The sequence below is a fragment of the Pangasianodon hypophthalmus genome, chromosome 2 (assembly GCF_027358585.1).
Source record: "Pangasianodon hypophthalmus isolate fPanHyp1 chromosome 2, fPanHyp1.pri, whole genome shotgun sequence".
Taxonomy (NCBI): domain Eukaryota; kingdom Metazoa; phylum Chordata; class Actinopteri; order Siluriformes; family Pangasiidae; genus Pangasianodon; species Pangasianodon hypophthalmus.
The window spans coordinates 21,676,106-21,702,423 of record NC_069711.1 but is presented as its reverse complement, the minus strand read 5'-3'; the positions used below and the strand labels follow the sequence as shown (position 1 = coordinate 21,702,423).

Here is a 26,318-nt window from a genome sequence, read left to right as displayed (position 1 = left end):
CATTGAGTCTGTACTAATTACAGAACTTTTATTACCCTTCATGTATGCTGGGATTAGCAGGCGTGTGGCCTGGCTTTTATGGTCGTTGTAGCAAATATACAAGTAATATGTGGATACTGCCAAAAAAAAGTGCATTGTGTGACGGCTTGCTAACCTGCTCACGGCACCCTTCTAAGATGGTAACGCAGCTCTCATAATCTCATCACACATGATGACTGAGGAGAGGCTTTACAAGCACAGTGGGTTTCCAGAAATGGAGTGAACACATATGAGTTACCTCATCAGCTGATTATTAAACTTTTTTGTGACCTCAGACTATGACTTTAATTGGTAGTGGTATGAGAATTGATGTTGCAACATAAATTATTTGCTCAGAGGAAAACTCTGGTATCAATGGCACGCCAGGAGGTTGCCAATTCAGTGTGACCAAATTCCCAGAGAAACCATATTTTAACTGCTTTCTTAAACTATGTCATCTTACTTTAAATATTAGATTGTGTTTGGCAAGGATAGTTACTGCTGACTGAATTTAATAGCAGTAAGATCATTTGACCTATGGTTTTGAGCTGATTTGGGGCTAATTTTATTGACCATTTTACCCTAATTAGATGAAAATATAAATCGTAGTATAGCATAATGGTGTTAATAATAATGATGATGTAATAGAGATGCCAAAACTGATGATTTATGGTCTGTCCATTCAAATATACATAGCTATTAGGACAGAAACAAAAACATCAAAATCTTGTTTTAATCACATTTCCATGATACCATAGAGTAACCAATGTTCCTACAGTACCATCACCCATGAAAGAAGTGGAGCTGTGTCAGCTCCAAAATCCCAATTTAGCTCATAATTTTGCTCATACTTTTGATTGTAACTGTGATTTTGATTGTAATTGTGAATGAGACACTATATAGCCAGAAGTTTGTGCACACCTGACCATCACACTTGTATGTACTTTATGGACATCCCATTCCAGATTTAATTCTCCTTTACTGTTATAATAACCTTCACTCTTCTGGGAAGGCTTTCCACTAGATTTTGGAGCGTGGCTGTGGGGATTTGTGCTCATTCAGCCACAAGAGCATTAGTGAGATCAGGCACTGATGTTAGGTGAGGAGCCCTGAGGTACAGTCGGTGTTCCAGTTCATCCTAAAGGTGTTCAGTGTGGTTGAGGTCAGGGCTCTGTGCAGAAGACATGAATTCAGTCTTAGCTCAGTGGTTAAGTTGGATTACTGAATGGAAGGTCATGAGTTCAAACCCCAGCACTGCCAAGCTGCCACTGTTGGGCTCTTGAGCAAGGCGCTTAACTGTTCAGATGTATAAATGAGATAACTGTAAGTCACTCTGGATAAGGCTGTCTGCTAAATTACCTAAATGTAATTCTTCCACCACAACTGTGGACCTTGCTTTGTGCACAGGAGCATTGTCATGCTGGAACATCTTTGGGCCTCTTAGTTCTAGTGAAGGGAAATCTTAATGTTACAGTATACTAAGACATTCTATACAATTGTGTGCTTCCAACTTTGTTACAGTAGTTTGTGGAAGAACCACGTATGGGTGTGATGATCAGGTGTCCACTGACTTTTGGCCATATAGTGCATTATGTATCAATTCTGATTCCAAACGACAAGTCCAATTTAGCCCCACTTATCCACCATTTGCACATGAATTAACACCAGTGTATCATGTGGAAGCAGGGCTGGAGGTCTACTTCTCCTTTAAATATTGCTGTGGGGCGGGACAGAGCAAACTAAACGAGCGAGTGTGTGTACGTGAGTGTACGTGGGGAGGGTTACATGCGCTACATCCCGATTGGCACCCGGATCACACTGGCAAACTTGTGGGGCAAAATGGTGAAAATCAGTGTTGTCAAGACCAACGCGTACAGCGACCAAAAGCCCGGAACCAGCGGCTTGAGGAAGAGGGTGACCGTGTTCCAGCAAAACCCGCATTATGCCGAGAACTTCATCCAGAGCATTATTTCTGCCATCGAGCCCTCTCAGAGACTGGAGGGCACTCTGGTGGTGGGAGGAGACGGTCGATTTTTCATGAAAGATGCCATTCAGCTGATTGTCCAGATTGCTGCGGCCAATGGGGTTAGTAGCTTTCTGTCAATCTGACTTTTTTTGCATTGCATCTTGACATGCATTATTTATTTTTTGCATGCATTCATGTATGTGTGTATGCATGCATTTAACACTCAGTGCTAGCTCCATCTCTGTGGAAGAGTGTCTCTTCCGCAGAAGTAAGTGTTACTTCACACACTTCAAGTGAACACATTTCCCACCACTTTCGCAAATTCTGCGGCTCGTGCACGCTGTCATACTCTCCAAACTTCTGTATTATTATGACTGCTGATAACATGGGATGCTTTCAGAGAGCTATAGCCTAGGTTGTACTGAATGACCTCTGTGATCTTTACGGAGATGTCTCCAAGGCAAAGAGACACCTTTGACATTTCAAGGCTTGGCTACATGAAAAGCGGCTCTCTCATGTTTCTCTCAGCAGCTCGGTCAGCTACAACATTACACACACTGCTGCAGTTAAGGAAGTGTATTTGCAACAATGCATAGCTTTCCAAATGCCTCCCCAGTCCCTACGCTTGCACACTACAAAGGGTAATAAATAATAAATATGAGGTAGTGCGATATATGTGGAATAGAGGGCCATTCAGGATTGAACCAGAATGGAGCTCGCGCTTCCGCAGTTGGTGTGTGTGTTGCTGCTGCGCATGCGCAAAGGAGGCGTGACTGTTGTCACGTTGCAATCCACATACAAAAGTGTCCTTGAACGTCATACATGTTCCAGCTATCCCCAGTCACTGATGTATTTAATTCCAGGGTTTTAACAGGGTTCATTAAAGTGTTAAGGAAAATATCACTTTGAAACACATTAAATACTATATGTTTATATTGAAATATTTGTGATGTGCTTAGTGATTCTGGTGCTAATTTGTTGGCTGAGGCTGTATTTTTGTATATAGATGTCCTTAATTGATCCCTGAGGGAAATCTGGGAAACATGGTCTTCATGGATCCTTATCTGTTTTAGCACAGTGTGCACATAAGGACTTGAGAGCTGGACAGACTAAAGGATTAAAGCTCTGCTGCATCACTGTCTTTAGGTAGAGACGAAGCAAAGACTAATTTCTGCTGGTGCCACAAGAGCATATCAGCAGATAGTTTAACAGCATTGTTGGTAATGTAGGAAACCAAACCAAAGTGAAGACCATCATGCTGATTTAACATGCTGATATAACAAAAAAAATAAATAAAAATGTCCACTCAGAATTTTCCTATAAACTAAACACCACTGAAAAAGAAGCCGTTATTTGTCACATATATATTACAGCATGGTGAAATTGTTTTCTTTGCATATCCCAGCTCGTTAGGAAGGAGCACAGGGTCAGCCATGATACAGCACCCCTGGAGCAGAGAGGGTTAAGGGCCTTGCTCAAGCACCCAAGGGTAGCAGCTTGGCAGTGCTGGGGCTTGAACCCCCAACTTTCTGATCAGTAACCCAGAGTCTTAACTGTTGAGCCACCACTGCCCCAGTGAAAGATTAATATGCAAGTAATTCGGGGTTGATTTTTCTTTTTAACTTCAGGATCCACAGGTTTCTCATTTGAAACATATGAATCTTTAACTCAATATTTGTCTGTTTTGTTATTAGCCTCTTTCAGTACACTGACTCCATATCCATCAGGTCCTGAAAAAAATAGAAATACAAAAAATAGAAATTCTGTAATAAGTAATATAATATTGTGTATCCTCTAATTCGGTGACAGTTTTTTATTTATATTTGTTGCTGGAACAGTAGATAGTGTCAATGTTTTGTGCTTAGATCACATTAATAAAAAGTTCAGGATTATGTGTGAACTTCATTCTTGATTTCTGTCACTCTTCCTGTTCCAGATTGGCCGACTGGTTATCGGGCAGAATGGGATCATGTCTACGCCTGCAGTGTCCTGTGTAATCCGCAAATTAAAAGCCGTCGGAGGAATCATTTTAACAGCCAGCCACAACCCTGGTGGTCCCACTGGGGACTTTGGCATCAAGTATAACATCTCCAATGGAGGTACAAGAGGCTTGGATGTAGGATGTTCACACCTTGTAATTTAAAATGCCACTATGTCTTATAGCATGGTATAATTTCTAGTATGGGGTCCCTGGAAGACTAGTGGGTAGGCCACAGCGCTCTCATCACTGCGGCCCGGTTTCAATTCCTGGTTAGGGAACCAACCCCAGCCACTGGGGATAAATGCAACAGTGCGCTCGCAGTGCCGGTATCAAGCCCGGATAAAATCGGGGAGGGTTGCATCGGGAAGGGCATCCGGCGTAAAAACAGTGCCAAATCAAATATGCAGACCAATGACCTGCTCATGCAGTTATCTAATCAGCCAATCATGTGGCAGCTGCACATAAAAACATGGAGCTACAGGTCAAGAGCTTCAGATAATTTTCACATCAAACCTCAGATTGGGGAAAAAGTTGGTGGTGCCAGATGGGCTGGTTTGAGGATTTCAGAATCTGCTGATCTCCTGGGAATTTCACACACAACAGTCTCTAGAGCTTACACAGAATGGTGTGAAAAACAAAAAACATTTAGTGAGCAACAGTTCTGTGGGCACAGACTCACTGAAACTGGACGGTTGAAGATTAGAAAAAGACCAGGTGATTTTTTTTTTTTTTTTTTTCTGATCTTCATCCGTCCAGTTTCGATGAGTCTGTGCCCATGATAGTCTCAGATTCCTGATCTTGGCTGACAGGAGTGGAACCCAATGTGGTCTTCTGCTGTTGTAGCCCACTCACTTCAAGGGTCAATTTTTTGTGCATTCTGAGATGCTTTTCTGCTCACCATGTTTGTAAAGAGTGATTATTTGAGTTACTGTATCCTTCCTGGCAGGTCAAACCAATCTGGCCATTTTCCTCTAACCTCTCTTATCAACGAGTTGTTTCCATCCACAGAACTCAGTCACTCAGTGTTTTTTCTTTTTTCCGCACCATACTATGTAATCTCTAGAGACTGTTGTGTGAAAATCCCAGGAGATCATCAGTTTCTGAAATACTCAAACCAGCCCTTCTGGCACCAACAAGCATGCCACAGTTAAAGTCACAGAGATCACACTTTTTCCCCATTCTGATGTTTGATGTGAACAGTAACTGAAGCTTGATCTGTATCTGCATGATTTTACAGGTGTACAGGTGTTCCTGTTAAAGTGCCTGTTGAGTGTAGGTGCATTGCATTCTGTATATTTGAGTCCTGCTTTTGCTGTCTCCACTACTTCTATGTTGGACCATGGTCAGTTATGTCAGGCTGGCCAAATCATATATCCATTAGTATTATTACCAGGCAAGTAAAAGCTTCAGTATGCTGCCCAGTCCCATGTTTTGGCTGCCAAGAAACCTAATTGGCTTTACTAAAAAGTGGTAGCTAACATGATGTAATAACGTATGGTGAACTAGTTAGCTAGTTAAGTACTATAATGCAAACTAAGAAACAAACTCATGATTATTTTCCTCTTCTAACAAAGTTTCTAATGTAGCACATTATATTTGCGCCCTTGACAAAAAGTAAGGTTGCCAAGGTTTCCGCTATGAGATGTGGTGTTCTGTCCCGAAGTCTGGCTAGCTTCCGTATTTTCTTTCTAACTGTTTATCCATGAGATAACCGCGTGTTGTAGCAGGTTATATGACGGCTTTGCATGAGACATGCATACTAAATAATCTACCTAGTAAAAACGGTTCTACTGATGGCCAGATCACATTTTATCTTAGTAAGATTCCATATGAAATTTTAATCATGAAATAAGCTGCTAATCAGTTTGTAATGTTATAAAAACATAAAAATGTTCTAAAAAGATATTGCAATGCTCATGATATCTCCAAAAAACAGATTTTATTACACATTCTAACCAGCAAAATTTGTCCATCCAGGACCTGCACCAGAGGGCATTACTAATAAAATCTTTGAGATCAGCAAAAGCCTCCAAGAGTACCACATCTGCCCAGAGATCAAGGTGGATTTGTCTGCTATTGGCAAACAGACATTTGAAGTGGAAACTTTCAAGTCATTCACAGGTGAAGTCTCAAATCCAGGTACATTCCACTGGTTTGTTTTATGTTTATTGCAACAGGTTTTTTTATGACATTTTTATCTTTGATCTGCTGTAGTGGAGATTGTGGACTCAGTGGAGTCATACGCAGAGATGCTCAGGGACATCTTTGACTTTGCTGCATTGAAGAACTTACTCTCTGGACCTAATCACATCAACGTCCGGTTAGATGCAATGCATGGAGGTGAGGACTCAGATTTAAGAAAAACTGTGTAGAGTAGAATAGACGTAGATGTTCTTACAGTAAAATAGAAAAGTATAGAAAAGAATAGAGCTTTATTTCAGTACAGTTGCATAGAATATAGAATCTTTAGAGTATAACTGCATAGAATAGTCCTCTCCGAAAGTATTGGAACAGCAAGGTCAATTCTTTATTTATTTATTTGCTATACACTGAAGAGATTTGGGTTTGAGATCAAAAGATGAATATGAGATATCATATCAGAATTCTGCTGTCATTTCACAATAGTTGCATCTAGATGTATTAAACAATTAGAACATGGCACCTTGGTGGCAGACCACCAAATTTTCATTTGAGCAAAAATATTGGAACAGATAGTATTAATGTAAATAACACTTAATATTTGGTTGCATATCTCTTGTAATATCTCCATCAGACCAGTAATCCACTGATGTCATTAAACAAAACATACTTCTTTTGTGAGAGGTGTGTACCACAGCTTCTTTCAGCTGTTGTTTTAGGGGTTTTAGGGTTTTTTCCCTTCAGTCTCCGCTTCAGGAGCTGAAATGCATGCTCAATTGGGTTAAAGTCTGGTGACTTTGCCAGTCTAAAACCTTCCACTTTTTTCCCCTGGTGAAGTCCTTGGTTGTGTTGGCAGTGTGTTCTGGGTCATCGTCTTGCTGCATGATGAAATTCCTCCCAATTAGATGGGATGCATTTCTCTGTGAATTGGCAGACAGAATGTTTCTGGAGATGTCTGAATTCACTGCTGGTACCATCATGAGTTAAATTATCAGTAAAGATTAGTGAGCCTGATCCAGAAGCAGCCATGCAAACACAAGCTATGACACTACCTCCACCGTGCTTGACCGTTGAGCTTGTATGTTTTGGATCATGAGCAGATCCTTTCGGTGTCCACTCGTTGGCCTTTCCATCACTTTGGTTACGGTTAATCTTGGTTTCAGAACTTTTGTGGCTCGTCTCTGTATTTCTTTGTGAATTCCAGTCTGGCCTATTGAGTCTTACTGCTGATGAAAGGTTTGCACCTTGTGGTATGGCCTCTAAATTTCTGCTCTCGAAGTCTTCTTCGAATGGTGGATTGTGATGCCTTCACCCCTGCCCTGTGGAGGTTGTTGGTGATGTAACTAACTTTTTTTGGGGTTTTCTTAACAGCTCTCACAATGTTTCTGTAATCAATGTTTCTGTTGTTTTCCTTGGCCAATCTGTTTGATGTCTGGTTGTTAGTACACCAGTGGTTTCATTATTTTTCAGGACATTCCACATTGTTATATTGGCCATGCCTAATGCTTTGGCAGAGGCTCTGATTTTTCCTCTTTTCTCAGCTTCGAAAGCTTGCTTTTCTCCCATAGATAACACTGTGGTCTTTATGTTAGTTTATAATTTTTAACAACAAATGCAGTCTTCACAGGTGAAACCCAGGGCTCAAACCAAGAGTAGATATTCAGAGCTGTTAAAAGCAATCCATCTAACAGGGCACATCTGGGCAACAAGAGACACCTGTCAGTCATGTTCCAATATTTTTAAGTTGTTTAACACATCTAGATGTAAATATCAGGAAGTGAAAGCTCTCATATTTATCTTTTGATCTCAAACCCAAATGTTTAGCAAATACAAAGGAATTCAGTAGTAGCAGTTAGGCCTTGCTGTTCCAATATTTTTGGAGAAGAGTAAATAGAATTGAGCCTCATTACAGTAAAACTGAATAGAATGGAGCTTTACTGAAGTGCAACTGAATAAAATAGAGCTTTTTTAAAATACAACTGGATAGAATAGAGATTTATTACAGTAAAACGTAGAATAGTTTTGTTACAGTATAATAGCTTAGAATGGAGCTTCACTGCAGTGCAGTTGAATAGAAAAGAGCTTCATTCCAGTCAAATGTAATAAAATAGAGCTTCACTGTAGTACAATTGAATGGAATATAGCTCTATGAAAGCTTTTTTCTTTTATTAAAAAATATGTACATAAAAAAGGAATTGAGACTTTAACTTTCATGATAGGTTTACACAGCTTTGCTTTCACAAGCTAAATTATAGCTGTCATTTACAAGAGATGTATCTATATGCCTTAGTATTGTAATCAATTATGATATATGATAATTATTTTTCAGACATAATTTAAGAATGGCCTTTCTGGTGAAGTATGGTGGCTTATGAGAAGGTTTTTCATTCATTCATTCATTCTGACAGTGGTGGGCCCCTATGTGAAGAAGATTGTGTGTGAGGAGTTGGGCTCTCCTGCCAACTCCGCTGTGAACTGTGTGCCCTCTGAGGACTTTGGGGGTCACCACCCAGACCCTAACCTGACCTATGCTGCTGACCTGGTCAAAACGATGAAGGGAGGCGAATATGACTTTGGAGCAGCTTTTGATGGTGATGGTGTACGTGTTCATACTTTTCAATTCCCATTAATCGGATGTTGTTATTTCTATATTAGGGATACACAGTGTTGACAATAACAGCATATTGAAATTATATTGATGCAGAATACTGTGATAAACCTTGCAATATACAAACTGACCTTGTTATGTGTCACAGTAAAAGACTGGCAAGTCTTAATTTGAGGAAACTTTTAACTGGATTATCTGAGATGGTCAGTGAGGCCTCACAGTAAAACTTGTTAAGATTTTCCTGTTTGCAAATTTGTAACAATCCTGTTGGCTCATATAAAAGGTTATAAAGATTCAGGTAAACTGAGGTTCTTCTTTAAATATTGCAGGCTGCCGACATATCCGCCATATTGTGATCAGTATTATCAGTAAATAATATTTTGCATCTTTACTGTATATACACACAGATGGGTGTCCAATTAAAGGGAAAACCAGTTTAGACAAGTGTCTTAGTAAGGTGTTGAGCCACCACAAGCACCCAGAACAAAGTGCCTTGACATAGCGTCTGCTAGTTTCTGGAACTGTACTGGAGGCATGAACACCATATTATGAAAGTCTTGACTGAAAATCTCATAGCAGATAGCATTCTTACACTCATCTACCATTTGTTTACATATTTACATATGTAAAAATTTACATATTTTTAACCTTAGTTTTAATTTTATCAAATGATAGGAAAAGAAATAAAATGCAATAGGGTGTGTTGTTACAGGGAAATAATCAACAATGGGGTGGTGTGATGTGGCACAACATGAAACATATTTACTGTCACCACCCCTAAGTTAATTATTATCCTATAAAAGCACACCCTGAAGTGTTTTATTCCCCGTACACCACAACAGATTGCCAAAATGAGCTTGTTTTATTCATTAAAGAACGACACATTATACATTTATCTATTTATAGTTATGTTTAATGTTGTGGAACGTCTGCAAAACAAGTCTGGTTCTATTAATAGGGAGGGGAAGGAAATCTCTCATAACGGTTTAATTTAAGCAGGAAAAATAAATAGATACCTAATCTTACCTAATCTGATAAAATGCCTTTCCACCAGATCTGGTTATGGAGTCAGTGAAGACAACCGCTAATAAAAAACTCACTGGCTACTTGTTACTATAAAGTTTTGCTGTGACTGTATGAATTTACTGGTTGCTTAAATAGGTCTAAAATCTCTTTTTATGAAACTTACAGTTGTTTTACTATGAAAAAACATATAGTAATTTCTAGTAAGGATTATAGAATTAGTTCATTCATCCATATATAATGAGTCACAATGTATTAAATAAACATCATCTCTAAATTACCAGACTTCCCAATATACAGTAGTATAGCCTGACGTATTATTTATCTGTATCTTATGATGACTCAGTATCACACCCTTACGTTCTGCCCTTTGCTTTAGGATCGTAACATGATTCTTGGTAAGCATGGATTCTTCGTAAATCCTTCTGACTCTGTAGCAGTGATTGGTGCCAACATCACCTGCATCCCATACTTCCAGAAAACTGGCGTTAAAGGTCTGGCACGCAGCATGCCCACCAGTGGTGCCCTAGACAAGTAAGACCAGCCTGCTTTATTTTACTGGAGCCATTTTATAGCTAAGTGTATTACAATCGAGACATTACAGTCATTCTTCTCATAATAAATCTTAGGGCACATCTCTGGAGTGATATTTGCATGCATTTAGTATAGTACCTGCATATTGATTGGTTGTGTTTGACAGTGTGGCCAAAGCTTTGAAGATGGAGCTGTATGAAACTCCCACAGGCTGGAAGTTCTTTGGGAACCTGATGGATGCTGGCAAACTCTCTCTGTGTGGGGAAGAGAGCTTTGGCACTGGTGAGTGGAATCCACAAATCCATATGTTACGTCTGGTATATAGATTATGAGTGTAATAATTCAAGTGCAATTTGACTACACTAAATCAGGGCTCATCAATTAGTTTTGACATGGAGCTGAATTCTAGCAGAGTGAAAAATGTTTGGGCCAGAGGCTGCTCTACATCTCCCAACCTAAACATGTCAACACCTCAGACACTCACTCATTCATACTCTTGATTCATGAACACTCGCACCCAATCACGCAATCCTTCGCAGCACACACACGTTAACATTGCTAATTGCAGTGTTTGAAAATAATAACGTATTTGGTAAAAAATGTTATCAACATTCAGTTGAAGAATGTTACATTACGCTGACTTTCAAGAGAAACATTCAAAGGTAATTGACATTAAAACTACTTTTGCAAGTACTGTTTATTTTTAAAAAGCCATGCTTGATATGTTATACACTGAAGTCGAATCTTATTTAGCAATTGTTAGGCAAAGAACACAATGACTGGTCAAAATATTGCAGACTTTGTTCGTTTTAGAGCAAAAAAGGCAATGACTCATTTTGGAGTCATAGGAGTCAGCTCTTATTGGTGATCTGAGCCAAATGATTGCTTAAAAGAGCCGGATTTCCCATCAGTACCACCCACATGAGCCCAAGAGTATTTATTTCAGTATTTCTTGTTAGTAGGACAGTATTCAGTAATTTTTTTTTAATTTATTTATTTTACAGATGTTAATGTAAAAAGATGCACTGCATAAAATGACATCTTAGCAAGTGAAAATATCTTGAACATAGTCAGATTTATCTAGTGTTTACTATTATAAGATTACAATTAACCAAATATAAGATTTTTAAACCTATTTCATTTATGGGTTTACAGGTTCTTGTTCTATTTGCAGATCATTTTGTGTCTTTCTAGAAATGAACTAAAATTAACAAAATTATCTGCCAACAGAACAAGAAAATGTAAAGCCTGAAATGACTAAAAATGTCTACAAATAGGTTTAATAATCTTATGTTTGGTTTATTGTAACCTTGTAATAGGAAATACTTAATAAATTTGACTGTATTCAAGATATTGTCACTTGCTAAGGTATTATTTTTTGCAGTGTGGGATACGGCCTGCTCACCAGCGTTTGATGATCCCGGTGCTGGACTTTACCGTTCAGTTGTTAGTTGTTACTGTTAATGCTAACGTGAGTTTTGTGTCACCTGTTGGACTCACTCTGACTATGCAGGTCTTTTGTCTGTTAGGGTCTGATCATATCCGGGAGAAAGATGGCCTCTGGGCTGTGCTCGCTTGGCTGTCTATTGTGGCCAGCCGTAAGCAGAGTGTGGAGGACATCTTGAAAGAACACTGGCAGAAGTTTGGTAGGAACTTCTTCACAAGGTGACTGAGCCATGACCATATTTTTGTTATTACTGGTAAAGTTTATGATGAGTGAAACCCAGAAATGGTAGGTATGTTCCTGCATTGTGTCTTCAGGATGGATCCAGTGCAAACCTTCATCAAGATAAAATGGTTAAAGATTCAAGATTCAAGATTTAAAGAACTTTATTAATCCCAGGGGGAAATTGCTTTGCCATGTTACAATTGCTCTCAAAAAGAAAGAAAGAAAGAAAGAAGAAAATAAAATAAATATATACCTATTTTATAAATATATATACCTAAATTTGTATTGCACAAATGGAGATGAATGAAGATGAATTAATTAATATCTGTGTGTGTGTGTGTTTAGGAATTTATTTCCATAGCTTTATAATTTGTCTCTACATTATTGATGCCCTCTGGTGTTGGAGTTGATAAATAGGCCGTGAAAATTCTGCTCTTGGGATGTGTTAAAAATCACATAGAAAAAGCATTATGTCCACGTGCAATTAAAATTTTGTGTTCTGGGTCTTCTCCTTATTAAGCTATTAAACTAGACAGAGTTTGTCTCATTTTGTGTATTGAGACCAAAGAGGATATATAAAGAAGTCTAATCCATGTGATAACCAGTCCAGCTTGTATGTAGAATGTAAACAGAAGCCTTTGTAATACTCATGCTTATTTAAATAAATTAAGGTGGCTCTTGGTGATTTTCCTGCTGACTCTGTTGTAGATATGATTATGAGGAGGTCGACTCGGATGCTGCTAATAAGATGATTGCCGACCTGCAGGAGACCATGTTTGATAAAGCCTTTGTTGGGCAGAAGTTCTCCTCAGGGGATAAAACATATGAGGTGGAGAAAGCTGATAACTTTGAATATACTGACCCCGTGGATGGCAGTGTCTCAAAGGGACAGGTAAGCTGAAGAGACGGGCCAGAAGACCATTCTAAACCAGTCAACATGTAATAACCAAACAAGAACACACTCTCAGAAAGTCCCATGTAGTTTGTTTCAGAATGTAGCATTGCCATCTCTCAGCTCCAGGGTCCCAGTTCAATCCTGACCTCGGGCTACTGTCTGTGTGGAGTTTCGCATGTTCTTTCCAGGAGCCTATTCTGGGAACACTGGGCACAAGGTGGGAATACACCCTGAGTGAGATGCCAGTCTCATGTAGGGCAGTTTAATATGTATAGTATGTATATAACTGGCCAATCTACCTACTGGCATGTTTTTGGGAGGTGGGAGGAAACTGAAGAACCCAGAGGAAACCCATATGGACATGGGGAGAACATGTGAAGCTCCATACAGAGATCAGGATCAAACCAGAGACAGGGTGAATTGGCAATGCTACCTGCTCTGCCACCATGCCTCCCTGTCTTAGCTACTGATGTGTTTAAATGTTTCACATTATGCATTCTGCACAGTCATTGCGTAGGCTTGATTTAACAGTCAACCCTTTTTTTTCAATTGCTTGACAGCATGAGATAACCAAGACTGCCATTTCATTAAAAATAAATTAGTGAAAGGAATCAGAATTTTTATATTTCCCAAAACCACCGTGACCTTTGTTTCCTGCCTTCCAGGGACTGAGGATCATCTTTACCGACGGTTCACGAATCATTTTCCGTCTCAGTGGGACAGGCAGCGCTGGTGCAACCATCAGACTTTACATAGACAGCTATGAGAAGGATCCTCAGAAGATCTATCAGGACCCACAGGTAGACACTGGAGTGGAGCTATGCTTTTAAAGGCCAAAGACTGTCCTAGAGATGAGTTTAACAGATCATACCCACTGTACATTTCATTGGGTGTGATATTAAGGCTAAAAAGCATTTACACCAGTTACAGTCATTCCTGATTGTGACTTGAACAGACATTTTTAATGAGCGGCCATGTATTTTGCCATGTTTCAATGTTGGGACGCCTATAGGAGTAATGTTAAAATGTATAAGGCCGAGCTACCTACTACAACAAAAACATTTTTGCCAAATCTCAGCCCTGTAAAATCTCATTATAATCATATCTGTAAATCCAAGAAGCATTCCTTAGGAATTAGTTCATTCTCTTATCAACTAGGACAAATTGATTGTACAAATTTGAAACATTGATGAGTGCTTGAAACATAAGTGACTGCTTAGAGACAGCTGGATGATGATGTTGATGACTATGGCACAATCCTAATAGCACACACAGCAGGTGAGGCTCTGCACTCTTCGTTTGAGTAGAATTATATCTGATCAGGCTGATCAGAGGACAATTAACCTGTCTTAAACAATCAGCATCAAAAGTAATCAGTGTAAATGGAGACTGCAAAACTGGGCCATGCTTTATTTTGTAGTTCCTGCAGCAGCCTCAGTTTCTCATTTAATACCAGAGCTTAACTTGCAATCTAAGAATGAATGTAGAGGGCAGTTAAACAGGCAAAAGAAAGGAGCAAGGATGTGATAAAACCATAAAAATCACTTCATTGTGAGATGAGGAGAATAAATTAGGACCTGTTTTAGATTTCTGTAGTTTGTTCAGCACATTTTAAAATAATGTTTTACTTACTTACGACGTGTTATTTGTCTTCATTAGGTCATGCTCGCGCCATTGGTGGACATTGCTCTGAGGATCTCAAAGCTCCAAGAGAAGACCGGCCGTACCGGCCCTACCGTGATCACATAATCACGTTATATGCCTAGCTCACCTCCTAGGTCTAGCTCACACCTCAGTTCACGCCAGCCAGCAATACCTTGCCCCATGTCCATTTACCCATATGCCCCGGCCAATAACACTGTCCCCATGTGTGTCCTAAACATGTTTCACATTTCCACAAGTGTTGTGCAGGTACAATAAAAAGTCTTTATTCACTGTGATTATGTGAAAAAAACGTTACATCACAGTATTATGCACTTGTAGTGTGTACATGTGTAACAAGAGATGAAAGTTCCTATTAAACTCTGCTATCCATTTTGCCTTTTTCTTTTTTTCTTAAAAAAACAGAAAAAAACAATTCACTGAAGGGGAAAGGACAGTGTCAGTCCTTTTGAACTTGTATTTTATATTTTCAAAACAAAGAACCAACAAACACAAATATATACTAACTTCTAACATTTTTTCACTTTTTTCTTAAGGATGTTTTAAAAGTTTTTTTTCATATTTGACACACAACAGCACATTATTATATATTTATATGATGTCAAAAGAATCCTGACTGGAAATCTGAGTTACTGTTATACTAATCACCTCTCACATCACACAAGGATGTGGTTATAGTGTTGGAATGAGATGCAGCCAGCATAATAAAACATATTCTGCTTTCCACACCACAAATCACCTGGGGAAACTTTCAGAATTGGCCAAACATTAAACACTCATTTAACCATAATATACTTACCAGATAAACTCTGATACTTCTTTTTAAACCACTGCCAGGCAAAGACGATGATGAGAGGCTTAAAAGAATCTAATATATATTAAAACAAAACATTAACTGGGTATTGTTCTGTCTCTTATAGAAAAGAGTGTTATCTAAATATGAATTATGTAATTTTAATGAGAATATTACATTTATCACTATAGCAATATAAGAATAATCTCTGGGCTTATGACACCATTTGACTTGTATTTTTTCTCTAAACAACATCATACATCATATCAGGGGGTCTTGATGACAATGTCAGAGGGATACAAACTGTAATTCTGCCACCAGCCCCCAAAGTTTTAGGGCTCTGGGCCTCACCCAAGAATCTTGTTCCCTCTTGAACAGAGGCTGATAGTCACCATGGACGCCTCTTTTAATGGCTGGAGAGCAACGTGTGCACAGGGGCACAGGGAAAGTGTAGCCCTAGTGTGAGTTCAGACCACATCAACCAGCTGGAACTGGGGGAGTCCATCTGGCCCCAAGTTTTTTGCCATGTGTTGGTTCTCTCAGACATCTTTGTGACAGTCAGATCAGTCAGGATGAGGTTGGACATCTCACTCCACCTTGTGCAGAAGCTCCTCAGGTGGACATCCATTCAAGATTCAAGATTCAAGATTCAAGATTCAAAGTTTCAAAGCGTTTATTGTCATGTGCACAGTGAGGAAACCAAGTTTCCCTGAACAATGAAATTCTTCCTTTGCTGTCCACATTGAATGCCAAGATAACAGAAACCATATAGAAATAAAAATAAAAACAGACATAATAAAGTGTAGACTATGTTACAGAAGTAGAAATATATATTATGTATACAGAAATATAGACTATGTACATCTGTATGTGTGCGTGTGCAATGTTGACTTGTGCATATGAAGTATATCTCTATGTGCAATATTGACTTATGTACAAAACAATACAATACAAATACAAAAACAATAGTACAGTAGCCTGTATTAAATTGAGTGCAACTACGCAATAACAATAGCAGCTGTCACATTTAACAATGTGCAAATCCATGGTTAGCCTCACTGATCTAATGTACCTGGGCTGTAGAATGGTGCTATGGATGTGCTGTCCAGAAAGGTTTGACAAGGCACAAATGGACCTCATCAGCAATGCCAACTCAACACTTTCCCAATTGTGGTTCTTCCAGTGGAGCCGGACACCCCACTAGGACAGGATGCACTGGCCCATGAATGGCCTTACCGTCTACTATAAGTATTTCTTCCTCTACCACTGATACTTCCAGTGTTTGCACAGAAATCAGCAACTAGACTTCAGAGTCCTGCTCGCACACCAGGGATGGCTGGATGCCACTCCAGGAAGTCTGTACTGCTGCTCATGTCCAAAGACCTTACCCGTTAACTCTGAAGGTGTATCAGTTCCTCATGACAATGTAGTATGCATTATCCAGGTTCTTCTCATTCTTAGTAGAAGTGAAATAGGAGTGAACCTTAATTAATGAACACTACTTTTGTATATATGTATTTATGAATGCGGCCAGGTCATTCACAACCAGCGTGGGGAGAACTTGGCAAGAAGGCTCCAGGGAAAGATGACTGTATGACAATGGTATTTATTAAAAAAATACCTTCCTTTGTGAAGTTCATGGCATTTGTGCACATGTGCACAACAAAATGTCCAGTAATTCTCACTGTCCCAAATGGACAGAGAGATTTGGCATTCCTTCCAGTTATCTGGGGTTACATTCTAAGTTCCATACTAAACTAATTTTATGCTAGTCAGTTGTATTTTCATCTAAGTTGAGAGACTATCCAATAATAACACATTTCATATACATAATGCACTAGGAATGCCATGGTTGATTTTAAAACTCTCTCTGATAAGACCAGTTCAGGTAAACACACTATTCTCTGTTAAACACAATATTGTGATCTTACTGAGAACCATGAAAATGTATGTAATATTTGCCACGCATTTACTCTATAACCATAGAACACAGATGTTTAAGCTTTTATCTTTAGCGTTCATGTCCTTCTCTGCTCTAATTATGTCACCACTTATTTATTTCTTGTTCATGCAGTGAGCTCATCTTCCTAAATACCTTCCACCTTGCGTCTGTAGATGGTTGTCTATTGGAACAACCATCAAAAGGCATTATTTTCCAATTCCTCCTTGTGTTGTTGCTAAATTAGAGTGGGACATTTTCTTCTTCACAGGGCTTTGAAATAGTTTTTTGATTGGTTGCCATTATGTTAGGTAATGGCAATACCAACACTTCTAAGTTAATTCTCTTCCTTTGCACAGTAGGCAACTTTATGGTGGCTTGGATTGGTGAATGGAAACCAGGGTGCTTCCTAATTTTCACATTTACACTTTATGTTATTATTTATTTGAAATATTTTCTACACTAAAGTACCGGCTGATCATGCAGAACATCTGTACATCTGTTCTAAATCTGTTATGAATAAACCTAACTATTTTAGTCTGAATTAACATCTAATAGACATGAAGTAACCTAAAAACAATTAAACCATTTTAAATAAGAAGATGGCGCTATGTGAACATTTCTTCTCTTGTAGACATATAGTGTGTCACGGTGGAGCAGTAGTTAGCATTGCCGCCTCACATCTCCAAGGTCGCTGCTTCGATCCTGAATTGGGTTAGAGCTCAGGTGGCGTTTCTGTACGTGTTCTGTCTGTGTCCATGTTTCCTCTGTGTTCTCAGTTTCCTCACATATCCCAAAAACACACCAGTAAGTTGATTGACCATGCAAAATTGTCCCTAGATGTGAACGAGTGTGTGAATATATGTGTGCATCCAGGGCGTATTTCTGCTTTGTATGCAGTGTTCCTGGGATAGGCTTTGGATCCACCTTGACACTGACCAGGACAAAGCAATTATTGAAGATTAATGAATGAATGAATGTAGACTTTTTCCTAATAACATGCACTTTGACATACTGAGCAATATTTATTTGAATTTACTGTAATATGGTTTGACACTTGCAAATTTGTAACAAATTGCACAACACAATTTGTATGTAAAGTTGCAAAGGTCAGAATTATGTTTTTTTTTTTTTTTTTTTTTTTATCTATGCTATTAGTGCTTAAGTTTGAATTTAATCTATGCCCTTCTGGCAGGCGTTATGTACACCTGAGAGAGTGTGAGAATAAACATACTGAACTTCAGTGTGTCATGGATAAAGATCACTTTGATCAAGTGCAATTTATCTGACAATTTAAACCAAGCAAAATAAATACATGAGCATGATCCCAGTGCTGCTTGACTCTCGACACTTTCCTTCTCCTGTTTTCACTATGACAGGATCTTGCACACAAATACGCTCACACTTATCAGACATGACAGCACCCATTTTCTTAATGGCATTTGCTTCACTAATGGGGTAATTCTGTCTTGAAACTTCGTGTGATCAAATATTTTCCAGTGTCCATTTTAATTCCAGTTGTTATTAGAGGCTTACAGAGTGGACAACCTCTGAAAAAGGACCACCCAAGACCACAAATATTTCCTCTTACCCTGCCCACTGAAGTTCTCTTCATATTTATGTGCAATGAATACCACCTGTGCTGCAATTCACTTTGCTTAGTCGCTCTATTAACATCATAGGGATTGTGGTATCTAATAACACCATTATGTTGTACATGGTTCAAAGATTTAAAGGGTTATATGGTAATAATAAATAAAAGTATAATTTTTACACGCAACAGAATTTTTTACATTTAACATTAATAATTGTAATACATTTTAGCGCTTTAGAACATTATTTCACCAGTAATGTTTTTAACAGAGAAATAAAAGTGGAAAAAGCAATGAAATACTTGTGGTTGTTGTGCATTCAATGTAATGACTGAAGTTAAGACACAAAGTTCAGTCTGCTGCAATGTTTTACAGTACATTAAGTCTCAGAAGGTCCAAAAGTTGGCAATCCGTTTCTCATTTGTAATTCATACAGAAGCTCTGTTCCTATAACCTCTGTAGTTTGAGAGACACACACCAATGGTCCAGAACAGAAGGTTTATTCTTGAAAGGAAGTTTTGCTGTTTTGGGGCTGATGGTGGAGGTTCAGCCAAAGCGATGGCTCTTCCTGTAGGCCTGTATGGGCCGCAGTCTCCCTGCTCATTACAATTAAATGCTGTGCATGGTTGCAATTTCAATCTTATTTTGCTCTTGGAAAATAAAGCAGATAGACATCAGAAGAAAAATAAAGAGAAAATAGCTGCATGTCATAAATACTTTGCCTTCTTTGCTGCATGGCACGTAATAGCTTCCAAATGTTTAATATTAGATGCAATCAGGATGAAGAAAAGGCAATGGGCTGTTTTCTTTGTTTTCTTTCTTTTTTACTAGGTTGAAATATTTAACTCCCAAGGTAACAGTAGAAATCATATATGAAGTATGTATTAACCTATCCAGTTTTTTATTATTAATTGTTTTTGTGTGTTTTTTAAATTATTAATTACTATTAATTGTGAAAGACTATACTGAAATATCCATAGAATCCCTGTATAAATAACAGTATTTTTTTTAAAATTGTTATAGGATTGACTGCTGTAACTGCTGTCTATTTCATATCCCACTAATCACAAAAGTGTTTGCAAAGGTTTCCACTTTTATTCAAACATTTCAGTCTCTCTTAGAAGAATACTGACCCAGATACTACATGCATCACTGTTCCATATTATTTTCAGGCATTTATATGTTGTTTCTAAGTGCCTAAAAATATATCTCAAATATTTTTTTTAAATCTGAAATTCTTGCCTATATAAGTTTAAAATGAATCTGCTTTGCAGTGGCATTGTGGTGCAGTGGCTAGCATTGCGGTCTCAGAGCTCCAGGATCCCAAGTTTTATCCTGAGATAAAGGTTACTGTCTCAGCTCAGGTTACTGTCTGTGTGGAGTTTCACATGTTCTCCCTATGTCTGCATGGGTTTCTTTCTAGTTTTCCGGTTTCCTCCACCTCCAAAAAAACATGCTGGTAGGTGAATTTGCAACTCTACATTGCCCTTTGGTGTGTATGAATGTGTGAGTATGTGTGTGCATGGTGCCATGCACTAGACAGGCATCCCATCCAGGGTTTATTCCTGCTTCACACCCAATGTTTCTGGGATATGCTCCATAACCCACAGCGGCCATGATCAGGATAAAGTGTTTACTGAAGATGAATGAATTAATTTAGAGTGTTATCTTTGCCTCTCTGAATCACAGCCCACTACTTATTCCTAAGCAGACCACCATCCATTCATTTTCTGTACCGCTTATCCTATACAGGATTGAGGGGAGCCTGGAGCCGGGGCACACCATGGACGGGGTGCCAACCCATCAGCACATGTCTTTGGACTGGGGGAGGAAACTGGAGTACCCGGAGGAAACCCCCAGAGCATGGGGAGAACGTGCAAACTCCATCAAACCCCTAACCCTGGAGGTGCGAGGCAAAAGTGCTAACCAAGCAACCATGCACCCCAGCAGACCACCACTGTTTCCGTATAGTCATTACTTGACTCACATTAATTCTCACATTGAATAAAAGATGCAAAATGTACTTTTGTAAACGAGTGCAGAAACATGGAGATTCATTATTTAATGTATTTACACCCTTCTAAATAATTTGCATGCAGTACTAACCTGCGTTCTCAGTGATATCCTGAGAGAAATAAGCTGTTCTGTTAGTATAATGAGTATAATGAGGATAGCAGGTGGAGGATGTACAAAAACAAACTTCCTTGACTGGATGTTACTCTCACCCTACACAACACCTCGCTGTCCCCTTCCTACCTTCCGTCCTCAATGGAAACTGCTGAGAAGTGTCACAAGGCTTGGCTTTGATTGCAGGCTAAGGTTAGCATGTGTCAAAATGCTGAAGCATAGAGAGGAAATGAGAGATGAACTTTGGGTTTGCAGAACCAGCTCATACCATGACTTCAAAAGGTGATCTCTCAGAGCCCTTTTTTCTGCTGTCGACATGACACAAATGAACAGAAACAGGACAGGATGGGAGACCCCGAGCTTGTAAATTGCTACCATTCTCTGTACAGTCCCTACAGTCTTGCACTGCTTTAAAGTGGAAACGGGAGTATGCTGACTTTCATAAAATGTGAAGACACCTCAGTTTTAAATCCACATAAATCATCTCCAGAGACGTTTCCAGATGTTAGTCAATGATGGATTAAAGAGCATTGCTATAATAGATGTTGAAATGTAAGGAGGAATTTTAAAGACGTGCATGTGTATAAATTGAAACAAACTGCCATGTCGTATGATCACATTCTCACATGTTAGTGTTAACGGCTAGAAAAAAAAAAGAATGAGAAAATGACTGAAATTCTTTAATAGTCAGTTTAATCTTTCAATTTTAAAATGTTTAAAATGTTAAAATCTTTCTAACTCTAATATACATAGTTCGGAAACATACCGTCAGGGGCCTCTTTATTAGGCACATCAATCATGTGTCTAGTCTCATTGGTCATTTAATAAGGTACACCTCCCATACAGGTCACTTTGTAGATGTACAGTTACAAGCTGTTGCTATGCATTATTTTTCAGCTCTCCTCTATCATGTCCAGTAAAGACAAGGACCAGAACAGAACTGCCACCAAACAGATATTATTTGGGTGGTGGAGCATCTCAGCACTGCAATGTGACTGACATGCTAGCATGTGTTGCCCTGGAATAGGTTTTATACTATTGGATGATCTGGATTTGTACCTTGCTGCTGTAATCATAAAGATTGTCCTGCACTCATCCCAGGACACTCATTTAGAATATGTTCATACTGACCGACCTTTCAACACACTTAGTTCTGTTTGACTTTACTTTCCTACAAGTGTATGCTGTCATGACTTATAATCCCACTATCCGGGTCACCCAGAAGAGAATGGGTTCCCTCTTGAGTCTGGTTCCTCTCAAGATTCCTTTACATATCATTGTTATTCCTTTACAAACCGGACAGCTGAAGATTAGAAAAAACAAATCACCTCCTCTTTTTCCAGACTTCAACTGTCCAGTTTGGGTGAGTTTGTGCCCATGATAGCATCAGATTCTTGTTCTTGGCTGACAGGAGTGGAATCTTTTTTTTTTTTTTGCTGTTGCAGCTCATCCACCTGAAGGTTTGAGGTGTTTTGCATGCTGAGATGCTTTTCTGCTCACCACAGTTGTAAAGAGTGCTTATATTACTATAGACTTCCTGTTAGCTTAGTCCAGTCTGGTCATTCTCCTCTGATCTCTCTCATCAACAAATGTTTTTAAAAAAAATTTTCACACCATTCTGTGTAAACTGAGACTGTTGTGTGTGAAAATCCCAGGAGATTTGCAGTTTCTGAAATACTCAAACCAACCTATCTGGCACCAACAACCATAAAAGTCACAGAGATCACACCTTTTCCCCATTCTGAAGTTTGACGTGAACATTAACTGAAGCTCTTACCATGTAGCTGAATGATTTTATATGTGCTTCTGCCACATGATTGTTTAATTAGATAACTGCATGAATGTGTATAGATGTACAGGTGTTCCTAATAAAGTGGACGGTGAGTGTATAATAGCTTTGAATAGAAAGTGCTTAAAATATTCATGTTGTACAGCCTCAGTGCATGCATCTTAAAGCACTGTAGATCAGGTACAATGTCAAGACAGTACTGGAGTACTTCCTTTTTAAATTCAAATTTTTGTAATGTCAGGTGGGAATATTATTATTATTATTATTATTATTATTACTGTTGCTATTGTTGTTGTTGCCGCTGCTGTTGTTCCTATTATTATAGTTTTGGCATTACTTCTTTCTTTCTTTATTTATTTATTTTTTACATTTTTTAAATAGGATTTCAAAAGTAACTTTTAGTCCAGGCCACTTGAGGACCTGGAGACTCTGGATAATCAGTTCCACTATTCCCCCACAGTGTTTATTAGCATTCAGATTCAGATCTTCTCCTAAACCATAAAAAGTTTTTTTTTTTTTTTTTTTTTTTCTAAACACTGAGTATGACTTAAAGGTGCATTAGGTAAGATTAGTTTTTCCCCCAGGATTAGGTGTCTAATGGTAAGATGGGGTCGAGATTTGAATAATTCCCACCCAGGTTCATAAAGCTCCGCCCCCAGGCTGCAATGGCCCGTATTTAAAATGATTGACAGGAGGCGCATCCAAATATAAACAAGCGTTCCGGACCGGAAGTCAGTTTTCCAAAAGGGTTTTCTCAGTGACGTAATATAATTTTGCTAAGAGCACGGCTTTATGCAATGTTTTCTTTTCATTTTTTTTTTTTTTATCATGATCTACATATCTCCCAGGTTCTTTGTACAAGTATTGAATAAAAAAAAAATCGATTGTTGCACCTTTAACACTAACGATAAAGTGTAGTCTGAGGACCTCACCTCTCTCACAAAAACTGGAGGTTGTGCAGGTCGTGTCTGATTTCCACCAGCAGGTGGCGACACACACACTCATGTCGGGAGCGCGTGGCCTCAGCTCAGGGGGCCACCATCATATGAGAAGTGTGTGTGCGGTGTTTTAGCTTGCATGTGGAAGAGTGCAGGAGTCAGAGAGGGGGGTGAAAGTAAAGTCCAGCTCCTAAACACAAGAGGAAGAAGAGGAGAGAGAGAGAGAGAGAGAGAGAGAGAGAGAGAGAGAGCGAGCGCAGGGCAGCAAACACGCGCGCGTAAAGAGCTCCAAAGACTTGGTGCACTTTCCAGTCCAGTGTTTGAATCCTGAGTGTTTTTGCAGTGGATGTACAGGCATGTCGCCGGAGCGCGAGAGTGGAGGAAGGAGGTGGCCGAGGCGGACAGCACAGACACTGGCACCGCGAGGATGCCAACAACAACAACAACAACAACAACAACACCGCTGCTTTCTGCACTTCATCATGATTGTGCTGAGCAGCTGCATGATGCGCACTGCTGCCGGTAAGAGCCTTCCTTTTCCTTCACTTTTCCTTCACTGGGAAAACTTTAGGATGAGATGCAGTGTCCATGCTGAAGTTAATTCCTACATGAGTTGTCTCCAATCATGTTTACTGCTTTTCTTTCTAACTCTGAATGGAAAGAGCTTCCAGACTGTTCCACTGTGTATGCAAAAGAACAGACAGGTTTATCATAAAGAACCAAAAAGGGGCAAGATTACAAACCTGTTTATTTATTTTAAATGTATATAAAGATCATTTTATATATGTAAACTGTCCATTTAGATCAGAGGACTGTGTCTGTGACTGTCCTGAAAGGGTTCACAGCAGGTGACACTCATCCCGTCGACTCTTAATAACCCTTAACTAAATCATTTATTAGCAGTAGAATTGACCATATTTACGGTTTCCACTGCTGGAAAGTGAGTTCTGTGGTTGTGTTCAATTTTCTATCATTTCTACACAACAATAATGCTTTAAAATACTATTTTATATCACAAATCTCTCGTCTATAGACGCTTGGCTTTAAGCGCTCGCGCCTTGGCGTCAGACAGATTAAAATATCGCGTGCGCTAATCTAATCAGCTACATGCGACTACGGTGTCCGCAGAGGGACTAAAACTATTTCACCCAACACGCCTTGAATTAAATTGATTTAAAAACCTTAATGAACCTTAAAAAACCTGATTTAAAAACCACCTTGAATGACTTCTATGTCAATTTTTAGCTTATAATCAGTAAGTGATCTTTAGTTGTGCAAAGGATTTATTTTATGACTATATTCTGAGTTGGTTTAAACTTCTTTCATCGACAAATTGGTTTATTTGAACTTTGGTTACCCACAATGCCATAACTTGCTGATGGTGGAATCAGCATGAAATCATCTCTACCTAACGAAAGCGATGCAGCAGTGCTTTAATCCTTTAATCTGTCCATCTTTCATGCTAATACCACCGTCACTGGCTTGTCATCTCATACATCTAACTAGCTGAGCCAGGTCTCTGCTGAACCTCACCACAACCGTTTCATAGAGCTGGGCTGTTTTCTGGGACTTTGAGTCCTACATTGGAGTTCTCACTAGTGTGTCATGGAGTGTGATTGAACTTTGTTGAAAATGGTGAAAAAAGAAGCTGTCGTTCTTTTGTTTTTAGGAGCTAACAGCAAAACCTGACCATTACTCTCATGTTTGAGATTATTGGAAGTATTTCTCTTATTAAACGTTACTGTAGCTGCGGTTGCCACGTGTCCCTGTGACATCAGAGCAGCAGACGACTGCTGATTTCTCGCCGGAATAACAAAAACATACCACCAACCAACAATCTGGAAGCAAAATCACTAAGCACATCACAAATAGTTCAATGTAAATATATTTCATGTGTTTCAGGATGGACTTTTGCTTAAACGTAACAATAAGAGTAGTACTTGTAACTTCTGAAAGCAATAATAGTGAAATAAATCAGCGTGTAGGCTACTGACTGATGTGTGTACGTGCATTAATGACTCAGGAAATACAGATAGTAAACTGTGTGTATGTGTGAATATATGGATATATTGATGCAGGTGTGTGTCTGTTGAGGTGTACACGCTTTTTAAAACCTTCAATCTTCAAAATTTCTTCAAAATTTTGAATTTCAGTGCGTCATTGTGCCTTAAATTCTTACCTTACTGACCCTACCCTTGCGCTATAGCCACTTTTTTATATTGACAGAGTGTTGATCCTTAAATCAAATTGGAGCCCGTGTTGGTTTTGCCTCAACATATAGAATGACAATGGAACTCTTAAAGTGCAATGAGTGTGTGTGTGTCACCGTCTTAAGCCTCTCAGTTGGAGGGCCTTTGTGAGGTAGGATTGCTTCATTTGCCTCAGAAAGGGAAGTGGGAATAAGATAACGCCTAATTATGCAGAGCGGAATCCCCCATTGAGCAAAGTACATTAGCTAAAGTGCTATCAGTGAAATCTCAAGTGTTGAATGAAGTCTGTGGTGTTCATTTAGGTCTTCTACTACTACTACTACTACTACTATGTAGGGGTGCAAAGAACAGAAGTATGTGTTAAATATATTTTTAACAGTGTGTTCATGGAACAGTGATGTCACGTTTTAGACATTAGATTAAACCAAAGGCAAA

At 39.0% G+C, this 26,318-nt stretch overlaps 2 protein-coding genes across 2 annotated transcripts in view; both read left to right on the top strand.

Moving 5' to 3' along the window:
* The first annotated feature begins 1,779 nt into the window (after positions 1 to 1,779).
* Positions 1,780 to 14,861, top strand: pgm1 (phosphoglucomutase 1). Its single transcript, XM_026928315.3, has 11 exons — positions 1,780 to 2,103; positions 3,921 to 4,083; positions 5,943 to 6,086; positions 6,180 to 6,305; positions 8,513 to 8,703; positions 10,115 to 10,269; positions 10,436 to 10,551; positions 11,799 to 11,934; positions 12,647 to 12,830; positions 13,499 to 13,633; positions 14,493 to 14,861. The coding sequence occupies exons 1-11, from the start codon at positions 1,804 to 1,806 to the stop codon at positions 14,580 to 14,582; spliced, it is 1,740 nt and encodes a 579-aa protein (XP_026784116.3). The 5' UTR covers positions 1,780 to 1,803; the 3' UTR covers positions 14,583 to 14,861.
* Positions 14,862 to 23,695: 8,834 nt separating this feature from the next.
* Positions 23,696 to 26,318, top strand: part of ror1 (receptor tyrosine kinase-like orphan receptor 1) — a 122,557-nt gene continuing 119,934 nt past the window's right edge. The window contains exon 1 of the mRNA XM_026922851.3: positions 23,696 to 24,195. Coding sequence (XP_026778652.3) covers positions 24,030 to 24,195 — 166 coding nt within the window. The 5' untranslated portion in view covers positions 23,696 to 24,029. The remainder of the gene's footprint in view (positions 24,196 to 26,318) is intronic.